The sequence below is a fragment of the Mastomys coucha genome, unplaced genomic scaffold (genome assembly GCF_008632895.1).
Source record: "Mastomys coucha isolate ucsf_1 unplaced genomic scaffold, UCSF_Mcou_1 pScaffold16, whole genome shotgun sequence".
NCBI lineage: Eukaryota > Metazoa > Chordata > Mammalia > Rodentia > Muridae > Mastomys > Mastomys coucha.
The window spans coordinates 44,616,480-44,630,370 of NW_022196898.1; the positions used below are offsets into that span (position 1 = coordinate 44,616,480).

At 46.1% G+C, this 13,891-nt stretch overlaps 1 protein-coding gene across 1 annotated transcript; it reads right to left on the reverse strand.

The window, feature by feature from the left end:
* Positions 1-1,506: 1,506 nt before the first annotated feature.
* Gja8 (gap junction protein alpha 8) lies at positions 1,507-8,401 on the reverse strand. The gene is made up of 2 exons (XM_031374919.1): positions 8,247-8,401; positions 1,507-2,990 (listed from the first exon to the last, which is right to left on the reverse strand). Exon 2 carries the CDS (start codon positions 2,982-2,984, stop codon positions 1,662-1,664), a length of 1,323 nt encoding a protein of 440 aa, XP_031230779.1. The 5' UTR covers positions 2,985-2,990; positions 8,247-8,401; the 3' UTR covers positions 1,507-1,661.
* Positions 8,402-13,891: the final 5,490 nt, after the last annotated feature.

Sequence of the window (13,891 nt, forward strand, 5' to 3'; positions counted from 1 at the left end):
TCTATCTATCTATCTATCTATCTATCTATCTACCCAACTATCATTTATCTATCTATACACCATCTGTTCTGAAATCAATTAACTGAATGAAATTGTTCCCTGTGTGAAATATACATGTATACTTGATATTTTTTCCCTGATGGACTCACTGAGGTTTGTAGAAGGCTCATAGGGGATGAGGCCTACGAGAGGCCCCCTTTAGTCTCTGAGCTGCATCTCCTTTAGGGCCAAAGCTTGGACTGGGTACTGACTGAGCTGCATCTCCTTTAGGGCCAAAGCTTGGACTGGGTACTGACTGAGCTGCATCTCCTTTAGGGCCAAAGCTTGGACTGGGTACTGACTGAGCACCCAGTCTGTAGGTAATAGAGTAAGACACTTCGTCCCCCTCACCTCTCTGCTGCTAGCTTTTTGCTGCTCACTCTGCCCGAGCCAAGCTTGAGAGCTGCCTCCCTCAGGACAGGCCTGTGGGCAGATATCTTCCAGTTGGGAGCTGGTCCAGCTCCCAGCCCCGGTGAAAGGAGATGCAGATTTTAGGCTGAATGCTGATGTTGGGAGATGAGAATTGTTAAAAAGGATTTTTGTTGCTTCAGGGAAGAAAACCGAGGTCGGCTTGAAAGCCTAACACCCTCTCATTTCACAGGGAGAAGTCTGATAGCTCACTGGTTCTCTCACTGTGCTCAGGGCTGAATTCTTTCTGATACAAAGACTCAATTGCTTTAAACCTGGGGCACAGTGACCCAACAGAATGGTCAGCAAGAACCCTAGGCATCTCTGGACTGATGTCTTAAAACGTTTCAAAGTGGTAAAATGCAATTGGGAAACCACAAAAATAGGTCAAGACCATAAAAGAAAAAAAGTGAGACCAATTCCTTAGCAAATCTGGGCTCATTAATATAAACTGATATTGTAACTTACTACCACCCAGGTTAAATTTGGATACATTGCATTTGATCTGCATATTGTATTTAAAATTAACTTGCTAAAATTCCAATTATATTTTGAATTTCTTGTTTCTTATAAAACATCAAAAAACAACAAAGAAACAAAAACAAACAAACAAACAAACAAACCCGATGCCCAGGCATCAAGGAAACCACCGCCTGAAGGGGGCGGGCTGTTGTCCCTGCTCTCCAGCTTCCACGGTCCTATCTCTCTGTGTCACATTAGAGCATGGAAACTTTACTATTTAAATCACTAGCCTGGGCCCTGTAGGCTTTTGAGTTTGAGATCTCTCATGTAGGAGAGGTGGCTTATGCTTGGGAAGTGCTGGGGCTACAGAATTTCACTGAGTTTATGAGCACGAGAGAAGACTAGTCAAAGGTTATGAGGTAATCATGATTCTGACCTGATGGGTTTCCATGGAGAATGGAGGAGTAAAGCAAAGCACCCCCTCCCCCCAACTTCCCAATAGCAGTTGGGATAGAAGACCAGGGCAGGCACATGAAATTAGGAACTTCACTAGGGCAGCGGGTTTACCTTGACAGCCCATACAGGTGGGAGAGGAAGTCCCCTAGTTGTACGGCGTGCACTGTTCTAGAACAGCATCTATCCAACCAGGGGTGGGGGTGGACCAAGGGACACAGAAGACTCAAAGTATATTGGCACCAGCTGGGTTTCTCTTGGTCTGTATTGGCTGGAGGTGGGTTATCTTCTGCACCATGTCATATGGTAAGATCATCGGACCTGGCCCTGCTGCTGGCTTTGCTCAGCCTGCTCAAGGGCCGATTGTCATCGGTTGTCAGCTCCGGACAGAGTGAGGGTGCCTTCTCTGCAGACAGCCCTTGCTTGGTTACCTTTTCAGCTTGCAGCTCTTCTTTCTCATCATCTTTCCCCACTCCAGGGGTCTCTACTTTCTCCCCATCTGGCACTGCAACGGTCTCCTGCCCTTCTGGGGCCACCTTCTCTGCTTCTTGCTTCTTCTCTCCCACTTCGGGTTCCACCGCCTCCTCTACAGGCGGCTCTTCCCGCTCCACTTCCTGGGCCCCCACCTGAGCATAAGAAGGCAGGGTTTCTTGGTAACCCCGTGACATATCTGCCAGGGGTCCTGTCGCGATCTTCTCCTCAAACTGACTAAAAGGCTTGGCCGAAAGGGGGCTGGTCTCCACCATTCCAACCTCCGTCAAAGGGAAATAGTGTGATACGATCTTCTCTTCTTCTAGGAGCTGGTAGCCCTTGGCTTTCTGAATGGAGGAAACTGCAATGGAGTGGAGCGACTTCTCAGCAATCTCCCCCAGTGGTTGCTCTACAGGCCTCTTGAAGGCAGACCGGATTCCCTTCATACCCAGGTGGCTCATCTCCATGATGTTGAGGAAGAGAGACACAAAAGCCACCGACAACATGAAGAGGATAAAGATGGTTTTCTCAGTAGGCCGGGACACAAAGCAATCCACCACATTGGGGCAGGGCCACCGGCTGCAGCGATAGAGGGGCAGGATGCGGAAACCATACAGGAAGTAATGGCCCACGATGAAGCCCACCTCAAAGAGGGTCTTGAAGATGATGTGGCAGACATAGGTCCTTAGCAGTGTGCCCTCCAGCCGGAACTTCTTGGTGCCTTTGCTACTGCTGCTGCTCTTCCTGATGCTGGCCTGGTCTGGGGCGATTGGTACCCTCTCACCTCCGTTGTTGCGGGACTGCTGACAGAGCTCCTCAGCTTCACGGTCCTTTCGTTTTTCCTCCATGCGAACATGGTGTACCGCGTGCCCCACGTACATCAGCGATGGAGTGGAGACGAAGATGATCTGCAGGACCCAGAGGCGGATGTGCGAGATGGGAAAGGCCTCGTCGTAGCAGACATTCTCACAGCCTGGCTGCTGGGTGTTGCAAACAAAATCAGATTGCTCATCGCCCCATACAAACTCGGCTGCTGTGCCAAGGATGAGGATGCGGAAGATGAAGAGCACCGTGAGCCATACTCTGCCGATGACAGTGGAGTGCTCATTCACCTCTTCTAAGATGTTTCCCAGGAAACTCCAGTCGCCCATTGCTCACTACCTAGGAAGAAGAAGGCGAAACCTAATTGGCTACAGTGCAACTCCGAGACGATCTCTTTCCTAGCTCTTGGAGTGACCTTCCTTTCCGAACTGATGGAATGATCATAGTACCCAACAGCCTCTAGTGAGTGCCTCGTCTGTGCCTACCAGTGCTAAGAGATGAAAGGGATCTTGAAGTGTGTTTAATTCTAATCTATAAAATAGGGTACTAACGACATCTGTCCTCATTCACCTCACACGTTGTTTGAAAGGATTCATGAATCAGTATCTGTAAAACTCCTAGAGTTTATTGAGATTCACTGTGGACCTGAAATAGAAAGCTATGGTAACATGAATTTAAATCAAGACCATACCTTGCTGGAAGATTCACGAGTGGTAATGCTGAAGGCAGTCCCATATACTATGGGTACCTGGCTCCCAGCAACATTCTCATAGGAACGAAATTGTAAAGAGCTGCCTTACTTTGGTCTGTTTCGGGCTATGTCATGATCACACACATGAAAAGAATTGGAAGAGAATGAGCATTTATTGGACACCCATTATGGACAGCCCTTTGATGTTACATTATTTTGTTTATCTTAGTCCTGTTAGATCCTATGCTATCTGATGGTAGAGACCTGCCTGTTGTATTTACCGCTGCATAACCAATTCCTGCACACACAGATGTGTTTGCTTGTTTCCAACTTCCTTTCAATGTGTGAGAAAACAGGGCTTTGGAGGCTAAACAGATGGTCTAAGATCAGACAGTTAAATGCTAGCTGTTCTGTATCTGATCCTGAAGGTTGGATCCTCAGACCATTAAGAAATACTGCCTGCGATGTGGGCTACACGTTTTTCTGACTTCTGCAGTCCTAATTTATGCTTTCTTTTCCTGAGGTTGAGAGCTGGAAACCCCTCTTAATAGTTTTACAAATTGAGGGCAGTATATTTTTATTATTACCCTTTTAAATCCCAGGAGCAGAGCCAGTGCTTTAGGAGGGGATTGCATTACAGGAAGCCCGCTAGGACACATTCAGTGTTTCATGTAATGAATAGGCTGTAGGGTTTGTTACAGGTGGCTGTTTAAATACAGCTAGGAATTTGTTATGTAGGGGAAAATACTATTAAACTATATAATACCTCTAGCATAGCAAGGGGTGAAGAGAAGAGGACTGAGTTGATTGGGGGACACAAACTGGGCCACTCATTCAGGACTATGATAAAAACAACCCCCCCACCCCCGCATCACTTTAGGTCAGCTGTCCTTCTGAACTATCTCTGGAGCTGTGGAACTCTTTCATGCCTGCCCTTAAAGCAAGGCAACGGCTCATGTTGGAGAGCCCTTCTCTGGGTTTCTTCTGGCCACTATCCAGAAATAAGCAGGAGGGGGCTGGAGAGATGGCTCAGCAGTTAAGAGCACTGACGGCTGTTCCGGAGGTCCTGATTTGAATAATGTTCAAATCCCAGTAACCTCATGGTGGCCCACAACCATCTGTAATGAGATCGGGTACCCTCTTCTGGTGTGTCTGAAGACAGCTACAGTGTACTTACATATAATAAATAAATAAATCTTTTAAAGAAAGAAAGAAAGAAAAAGAAAGAAAGAAAGGGGAACTATTATAATTGGGTGGGCAATCCAAACATCAATCCCACACAGGAGATGGAGACAGATCCAGGGAGGCCCATTTCTTATCAAATAGTTCAACTCCAGCTTTAGTGCAGTCTAATTTGATAGGTTATTACTACCATGTTCTTAATCTGACTATCTTAGAGTAGGACATTTTGGGGTCACTTTTAGCTTTGTCTTCCAGGAGCCATCACAATGTAGATCAAAGCCACACCATAGTGTGGGCCCTCCACAGATGCCTGGAGACGGGGCCAAGAGTAATGGCTTTAAGATCTGATCTCTCAGCTCTCCAGTAGAGACAGTTATCACCAAAATTCAGGGACCCCACAGGAGTCTTCCTGCACAACAGCAGTGAGAATAAGAACACATTAAAAAATAATCAAGTTCATAAAATTTAGAATAAAAAAGAGACCTTGCAAGGATATACAAAGCAGGAGGAAAAAGAAAATAAAAAGGTAAGATGATCCAAACCAGCTATCTTGAATCAAAAATGAAGGCAAACCCAACCCTTTCCACACCTGGGCCAGATGGTACTTGTGTGAAACATCCTGAGTATAAACGTGTGGACCAGTGACTCTTAATGCAGTGTCATGATGCACAGTGTCATGTTGCCCAGGACCTTACTGACAGCCGACTCAGTCATTTCTCAATGAGAGCCAGAGCAAAGCATTTCCTATGTAACTCATCCCGCCACATTAGGATTGTTCGGGGCTTTGAATTTTTTTCTTATGTCTACTAACAGTGTTGTGCTAAGTTAAAGGCAACTGTAAGTTAGTATAAATCTTCCTGCTAGCACAGCAGTGAAACAGGCCACATCTGCTGTCAAGGCGAGAGGATTTAGAGATGCAGGGAGACGTGTTAGGTTATTAAAATATGTTTTAGATTTACTCTGTGTGTGTGTGTGTGTGTGTGTGTGTGTGCGCGCGCGCGCGCGCGCACGCGTGCATGTGTAGAGGTCAGAGAACTTTTGAGAGTGAGTTTTTTTCCAGATAGTTGAAAAATGTTTTAATGAAACACTAATGAACATGCTTAGATATTAAAAGAACTATACCAGGAGCCTACAGTAGCCAACTCGTGACAGAGAAGCACGTAAGTCAGAAGACAGTGTCACCACTAAGTCAATTATAATATCCAGGCATTTGTTTACATATAACAAATGCTATCAGGGTATAAGGTGTAGGCCTAACAAAAATTCTGATTTTTTCCAGTCATTAATATAGAAAAAGAGTTTGTATAGTGTAAAGATAACAATCCAGTAAGTTGGATAGTATAATTACCCAGTAATTAATCTCAAGAGATTGATATTTATATGAACATGTGTTGTAGAGAAAATATCCAACAAAATTAGAAACATTCAGAATAGTCGATATTGGGAAAGGAAAAGGAGTTCTCAGCAAGAGAGCACTAGGAGGGGGTGTGGGGCGGGAGAGGAGGCGAGTTCTCTTCTACTATTTTCTGGTAATTTATTCAGGTCACAGGCTTGGTGGCAGGACCATTAACCTGACCTGCTAGCCTCTCTTGCTGCCTCCTTCCCTCCCTCCCTCCATTTATTTATTTATTTATTTATTTATTTATTTATTTATTTATTTTAAAGCTTTATTCATTTAATTAATATGAGTACGCTGTCACTGTCTTCAGACAAGCCAGAAGAGGGCATTGGATCTTATTACAGATGGTTGTGAGCCACCATGTAGTTGCTGAGAATTGAACTCAGGATTCCTGGAAGAGCAGTCCATGCTCTTAACCCCTGAGCCACCCCTCCAGCTCACCTTTCTCCTTTTAAATTTGAAGAAATGATTTGAAAAAGAAAAAAAAAATCACTTATGTACTGGTGTTTTGTCGGTGCAGCACTGGTGCCTGCAGAGTCCAGAAGAAGTCATCTGATCCCCTGGGACTGAATCTGCACATGATTGTGAGCTCCCAAGTGTGTGTTGGGAAGTTAAGGCGAGGTCCTCTGGAAGAGCAACACATCTTACCACTGAACCATCTCTCCAACCGCCGCCCCTCCTCCTCACATTTTTATGTGTTTGAATTGTTGTCTTTTTTTCCTCCATTAATAAATATTGAACTAAGCATGCCAGGCAAGTGCTGTGTGAGTTACAGCCCCAGCCCTGGCCTTAACCAGGAAGTCACAGGAGCAAACTGGAGCACGGAAAAAGCTAAGTCAGAAGAACAATCTACTTCTGTCCTCCTCTCTGTTGCATTTTGCTTGTGAAAATGGAGGAAACCAGCCTAGTACAGATGGAAAATAAACTGATGTTTATTGTCAAGCCTCAGCCCCAGGACCTCAATATACTCCAGAAACTTCCTACTCAGGAATTGTGGGTAGAGGAGATAATTGAAACAACAACTTAAGTCGAGGGGTCACAGCTTTCCTAACAGTGATGTACACTGATGTGTCTCCTGTCAGTCCTCACGACAAACCATGGACTGGGCAAGTGGCCCTCATATTGAGAGTTCAGATTCCTAAACACAACACAACACAACACAACATAACACAACACAACACAACACAACAAAACAAAAAAACAGCACACAGCTGCCAACTCCTTATTTAAAAAAAAAATAAATGCTTTAGATCACTAAATAATGTCTATAGTCTGATTTCACCCTCATTGATTAAGGGGTTAGGGGTTGCATCTTTGAGACCACAAAACTTAAAGAGAACATGATCTCAGAATAAAGCCAAGTCTTGGAACAGAACACATTTAACTCGTGTTCCTTGTCTCTATCATTGCAGTTGTTTTTCTGTCATGGGCTGACTGAAATTTTGCCTTGAGCTAAAATGGACAGATCTACAAGTTGAGACTCAGAGAATGGAGAATTATTTACCCCATGGCCAGGAAGGGACAAGCAGAGAGGTTACATGAGTCTTCTAAAGTATCCCAGCTAGTGGGGGCAGCTCAGATGTGAGCCCCACTCCAAACTGCAAGGGAATTTCTAGGGCAGTGTGGCTGGCTGAAGAGGCTTGGGGCCACCTAAACACCCATGCTTACAGGTTTCTCGAAGCATCAGTGAGTCACCCACCACTCTGGCTGGTAATGGGGAGTGTGTGTGCCTCCACCCTTGGATGTAGAGCCATTAGGCAGCAGCAATTGCCAACAGACAACAGAACCTGCCCCAGGGAGAGCACAGATTATTCCTGTGCTCCATGAATTAACTGCTTTAACATTGTAAACCATGAGCATGCGGCTTCCCTTCCACCCATGGCACTCAACAATTCCCACCTTCCCTCCCATCCAGAGTTGTAAGTGGGAAAAACAAATAAACAAAACAACGCCCCTCTCTGAACTGGTAACTCAGATGCTCATTTCTGTCCCCCTGGATTCCTGGAGATTTGTTCATTCCTTCTGAAAACATAAGGACTTGAAGAAGTCAAGAGCTGGAGTTTGAAGGACTCTAGTTTCACCCAAGGCATCCTAGCGCTCTCCCTTCCAAACCTCTGCAAACCCTTAGATGAACTTGGAGAGGATTTTCAAGGTTGAGCTTGAAGGGCATCCATCTCAGCCCAATGAGAGACCTTGGTGACAACTTTTTCATCTCAGAGGAAGCTAGGTTTCTATTAGGAGAGCTATGGATGGCCCCAATCCTGCTTGGAAAGAAGGGAAGGGAAGGTTATGGTCTAAGGCCACCCAAGGAAAACTTGCCGTCTGAGTAGTGTCCCACGGAGAAACTGATGCCGTCTTTCTCTCTTGCTGCTCAGCAGTAAAATGGCAACTTTGGTGTCTTTCCTTTGCCACCTAAAAGCCCACCTCCCACTTCTCCACCCCGCCCCTAATGTGCTGCACGACTGAGCAGATATGACTGGATCGGTCCTGATGGGTAGGTTTTACTGTCCAGCAATATTTTAAGCTCCCAGCCAGACAGCTTTTATGAAGAGAGGGATGTTTGGAAAACAATGGGAGAGAGAGAATGGGAGAGCTGTGCTGGGCACCAGGGGAGGAGGGTGGGGGGGGAAAGCTGACATGGGAAAGCTTAGCTGGGGCTTCTGCAGGCTCTAAGCGTTTCTCTCAGCTACAGACCAGTCCTCTACGACAGGAAATCTTTGGCTTCTTGCAGAGGACAGCTGTGTAGGGGTATTTTCCCAGGCCTTGAAGCCATCATCTTGGAGACTCTTGGTGATGTAGGGAGAGTAAGCTGTGACCTGTGTGTGACCTTGTGCCTCAAGTTAGACTGAAGTTAGTTCCCTTCAAAGAGTGGTATTTTATCCTCCACTGGGGCTTGAGCTTATGACACAATACCTTTAATATGCAGCCTCCCTGATGAGTCTGGCCCTAGAAACAGTGGAGTGCTGGATATAGCTCTCAGCCCCAGGTGTGAGATACATGCCCCAGGTGTGAGATACATGCCCCAGGTGTGAGATACATGCCCCAGGTGTGAGAAACATGCCCCAGGTGTGAGATACATGCTCCAGGTGTGAGACATATGCCTCAGGTGTGAGACACATGCCTCAGGTATGAGATACATGCCCAGGTATGAGATAGATGCTCCAGGTAAGAGATACATGCCCCAGGTGTGAGATACATACCCCAGGTGTGAGATACATGCCCCAGGTGTGAGATACATGCCTAGGTGTGAGATACATGCCCCAGGTGTGAGATACATGCTTCAGGGTCAAGGAAACCCCAGAAGACCACTTCTCAAATAACATAGGCTCTTGCTATTGCTCTTGGCTGCCCACCAGAACTAGAGCCTACATTCACACTACAGAAGTCACTGTTGGTTGTAAGGTAGGTAGAGAGCAGGTGGGCACTGAGCTAGAATTGTTTCCATGTTGGCTATCAATCAAACCACAGGAGGGTGCTAAGCAGGATGCTGTAGGAGAAAGACTACAGTTGATCTTGCCCAGCTCTGAATCCTATGAAACAAAATTTTCACCTGCTGGGCAAACCAGACCTGCCCTTACCTGTACAGCAGTGGCTTTACTGTGCTGGGGATAACTAAATGCCTTCTGATTGGAATGCTGTGGTGGTGGTGGGAAACAGTCCATGCTTGGTCCTTTAAGCCCAGATAAACTGAGGTCTAGGGAGACTGCCAACCCCAATGGGGAACTTATTACTGATGATCAAGTAAATGGACAAAGCAGCAAACTGCCTTCTAAATAGATCTAGGCTTCTACCCATAGATCTAGAGAAGTCTCTCCCTGTAAACAACATTAGTGAATGTAGAGTACCCAAGGTGTCCCAAGATGCTGAGAATAAACAGCAGTTGTCGGCCCAGCCTAAACAAGACAAATATACCACCTCCTCTAAGGCTCAGGGAGTGTTGAAAAAGAGAGGACCAGACGTCTGTGAACCATAAGATACGGTAAAGGACTATAAATCACCTTCCTTTAGACCCAGTACAACTGCTGTCATTATTATACTCTCAGCAACTGTAGCTGCCTGCACTGGGCCCTCACAAGACTGTCCCTGTCAACTGTCAGTCAAGGAAGGAGGAGGAGCTATGGAGTTCTACCCCTTACCTCCGCACTATTGCCTACTGATAGCTTCTGATACAGGAGGGGCCATTCTCTCTGTTGTGTACCCTCTGTTGAGCTTGCCAGGCTCCAACAGGTACACCAGACCCATGGCCATATGGACAGCCCTGGTTCATCTAAGCAGGTCACAAAACAAAACGAATAGTCAAGAATAGTGGGGAGAGATTTGTAGGGAGGAGGGGTATGGGAGAAGGTGATAGGGAGGTAGAGGTGAGAGTTGTCAGTATGTGTTGTGTACATGTGTGTAATTGCCTCAAAACAATTTTAATAAATAAAAAAGTGAGTTTTGGATTCTAAAGGGCTTGGGTATTGTTTGTTAATTTTATATCATTTCTCGCAGTTACAAGTATCTTTGAGGAGCTGTGGTTGAGTGGAGGCATTAGGCAGGGTTATGCACTTTCTGTAAATGATGGCATGATGTTTCACTCAAGAGACTCTTGGATGGAGTATCTCACTGTGGCCTCATGAAGATCGACATTGGAGGCCATCTTGGAGGGCACAGACATGTGCTATCTGAGATCCGCACCTTTTCCACTGTCTGGGACTATTACCCAGCTATAAAGGTGGCTATTTGACCACGTTTTCCCAATGACTTAAAAACAACTTATTTTCTTTTTAATGATATGTGTGTGTGTGTGTGTGTGTGTGTGTGTGTGTGTGTGTGTGTGTGTGTAGGTATGCTTTTGCTCATGGAGTCCAGAAGAGGGCGCAGGAGCCCCTGGAGCTGGAGTTGCCTGGCTTGGGAGCTGGGAGTGAATTTTGAATCCTCTGCAAGACCAGTATGTGCTCTTAGCCACTGAGCTGTCTCACTTTGTGGTGGTTGTGTTCTGTTTTATCTAATTTTCTTGTTCTTGTTCTTGTTTTGAGACATAGTTTACCTTGATTGTCCAGGCTGGCCTCGAATGTGCACTTCTGCCTCAGCCTCCCAAGTAGCTGGGATGACAGGCACGCACCATTGTTTGTAACCCAAGTTTGGGATATTTTATTCCACAAATTTATTCATGAAAATAACAGGGCAAAAATAGTTGGTATTTGGAATCTTTCAGGAAATAATGATACACGTTTACTCAATCAAATACGAAGGGTAAAGCAGGCATCCGAAAAGCCGAAGGCTTGCTAGCCGCCTCCCTTCCACTTCTGCTGTTCCTTATATTTTCTGTGGTCATGGACACATTTCACTTTAATGACAGCAGTGTGAGGGAGATCATATTAACCTGTGTGAGTCACGAGGACTACTTTCATTACAATGTCCAGTAACCCACAGCCTTCTTTACTTTACCCTTCTGATTTCTTCTGAACTCTTAAGTTTTGAGGCCTGCACGCACCTGGACAGTGCCTTTCCAGGACATCTCAGCGAGGTGGGAAGGCAGAGGTGGGAGGGGAAGGAAGGCCATCCTTTTGAGGATCTCAGCGAGGTGGGAAGGCAGAGGTGGGAGGGGAAGGAAGGCCATCCTTTTGAGGATATTTGCTTACACGGTTATCCCTGCAGGTTTGTTTGCCCTAAGAAATTCTAGAACCCACAAGCTTGTCTTCAAAATGCTCTCCCCTATCCGGGGTGACCATATGACCTTGGCTAGTGTGGTGGGTGGTATCAAGTGCCATTTCGTGAGAGGACATTTGTGGAGGATATGTTTGGGTACAGACAGACAGAGTGACAAACGGCTCTGATCACAGTCTCATAGGTTTGGGATGTACCTTCCTCCCCTCCTCTCTTCTTTTTTCCCTCCTACCTTCTCTCTAAAGTTCCTCCCTCCCCTCCCTTCCTCTCCCCTCCTCTGCCCTTCCTTTTCCTTCCCTCCATTTTCTTTAAGACAGACCTCTTCTGTAGCCTAGGTTGCCTAGAACCCATTACATTGCCCATGCTGGCCTTGAACTTATAGTACAACTGCCTCACACTCTTGAGTGCTAAAACTAAAGTCACTGTCTTGTTAGCTTCTAATTTAGCACCTTCTTTGCTTATTTGCTTGGTTGACACAGAGTACTCTACTAACAAGGCCCAATTAGTTGACGGTTTTTTTTTTTTTTTTCCCGTTCTGTTTGCTTTTGAGAAGAGGTCTTGCTTGCTGTGTAGCCCAGGTTGGCCTCAGCATCCCCAGGCACTATGACTCTGTGCACCACTACTCCTGGATAATGAATTTTTGTTGTCAGTTTTATTTGCAGCTAAAAATCCCTTAAAAACATTAGTGTCCCATCTTGTACTTCCAGAGGTAAGTTTGGAAAGAGCTGGGGAGTGAGGCTTACCCTAGCCTTGCAAGAGAAAGGAGTGTCAGTTCCTACCCGGAGCCAGAATTGGTCTTGTAGGTCCTTCAGTGGCAAGTGAAGAGAGTCTTCTCAAAGAGGTCGAATTGCTTTGTGTGTGTGTTTTCGTGTCTTCTTCTCTTTCTCCTTTGAGACAGAGTCTCACTGTTTAGCCTTGGCTGGCCGGGAGCAGCTTGGTATGAAGACCAGGGAGTCTTCTAACTCACAGGGACCCATCGAATGACCTCTGCCTGCTGAGTTCTGGGATTAAACGTGTGAGCCACTGCCCTTGGCATTGTTTGATCTCTAAATCTCAAAACACCAGAAATCATCTAAATTTAAAGGCGAACTTCAACTCAAGTCACGTCAGGAGCAAAGCTCTGACAGAAGCAGGCAGAAGCAGGTAGCAGGAAGATGTAGGGGCCCTGAGGAAGCTACTCTCAGTCTGTCCCTTTGGAGACTGCAAATAGAAGACAAACAATCTCTCAGCTTCTGCTGTGTGCAAGGGTGTGTGAAGCCCCAAGAAACACCACATAGGGCTGGGCGCAAAGAAGATCACTTCTCCGAAAATTTCTTTGTAACTTAGTGAGCAGTGTTTGGATACTTATACACATGTCCATCGAAGACCCATGAGGTTGTTAGAGCTTGGGGGGGTGGGGGTGGGGGCTGGCTGGGGAGGGTAGTGCTCAGAGAGATGTGATTGATAAGGTGAGTTGGGTCCACAAGGGCATAGGCAGCTCAGCGTGACGGCTTTAACCCACAAAGAGCTTAGAGGGGCCGAGACAGAGTGGCAAGGGAAAATGTTGAGAAGTGTATTTTTTTTTTTTTTAATTTCCTGATATTTTTATAGATGTACGGTTGCTTACTAGCATATGTTCCAGACCCCATCACCATCAACAAGGGGTAGGCCCATTTCTTTCTACCACAGATTTTGTTAAGCAGCCACTTTGCCGAAAATGCAGAGATGGACCAGTCACAGTCCCTGGTTTGATGCCTATGCCTACGTAGTACATGAAGTGTGCAAAGAGGCCTTGCATACACATTGCATCTGCTGTTCAAGGAATCGTGGCAGAAGGAAAGGTTAAAAAAAAAAAGAAGAGAAAAGAAAAAAGAAAAGAAAACAACAACAAAACCAAAAGCACTGTGTATGCTCAACCCTGGACCTGCCTGTCATTCTGCAGAAAACTGGTGGAGGTGAGGATCAGGAGTGAGTGGTCTCAGCTCAGTACCAGCCAACTGCCTGACCCTGAAGAGGAGACTTTCTCTTCCTAACTCTGAGGGAACAGAGATAGCTTCACAGTCGCAGTGACTAAAAACAAATGTGTAAAACCGTGTGCCAGCCAAGCATCTCTTGAGAAATGGTAATGGCTGCCATTGCTGCTGCTAGGAAGAAGGTCAGGATGGCTAGGGTACCTCTGGAGGGAGGGTAAGGGTTCTTTGGTTCGCCTGCCTGGGAATCAATGCTTGCTGTTTCTAGGGTTCCGCTGCCAGGAGAGGGGCAGGCAGCAAGCTACAAGCCCCCTGTGTCCTTTCTCCCTGGCTTATTTGGTCATAAGTCAGACTCTTCGTTATCAG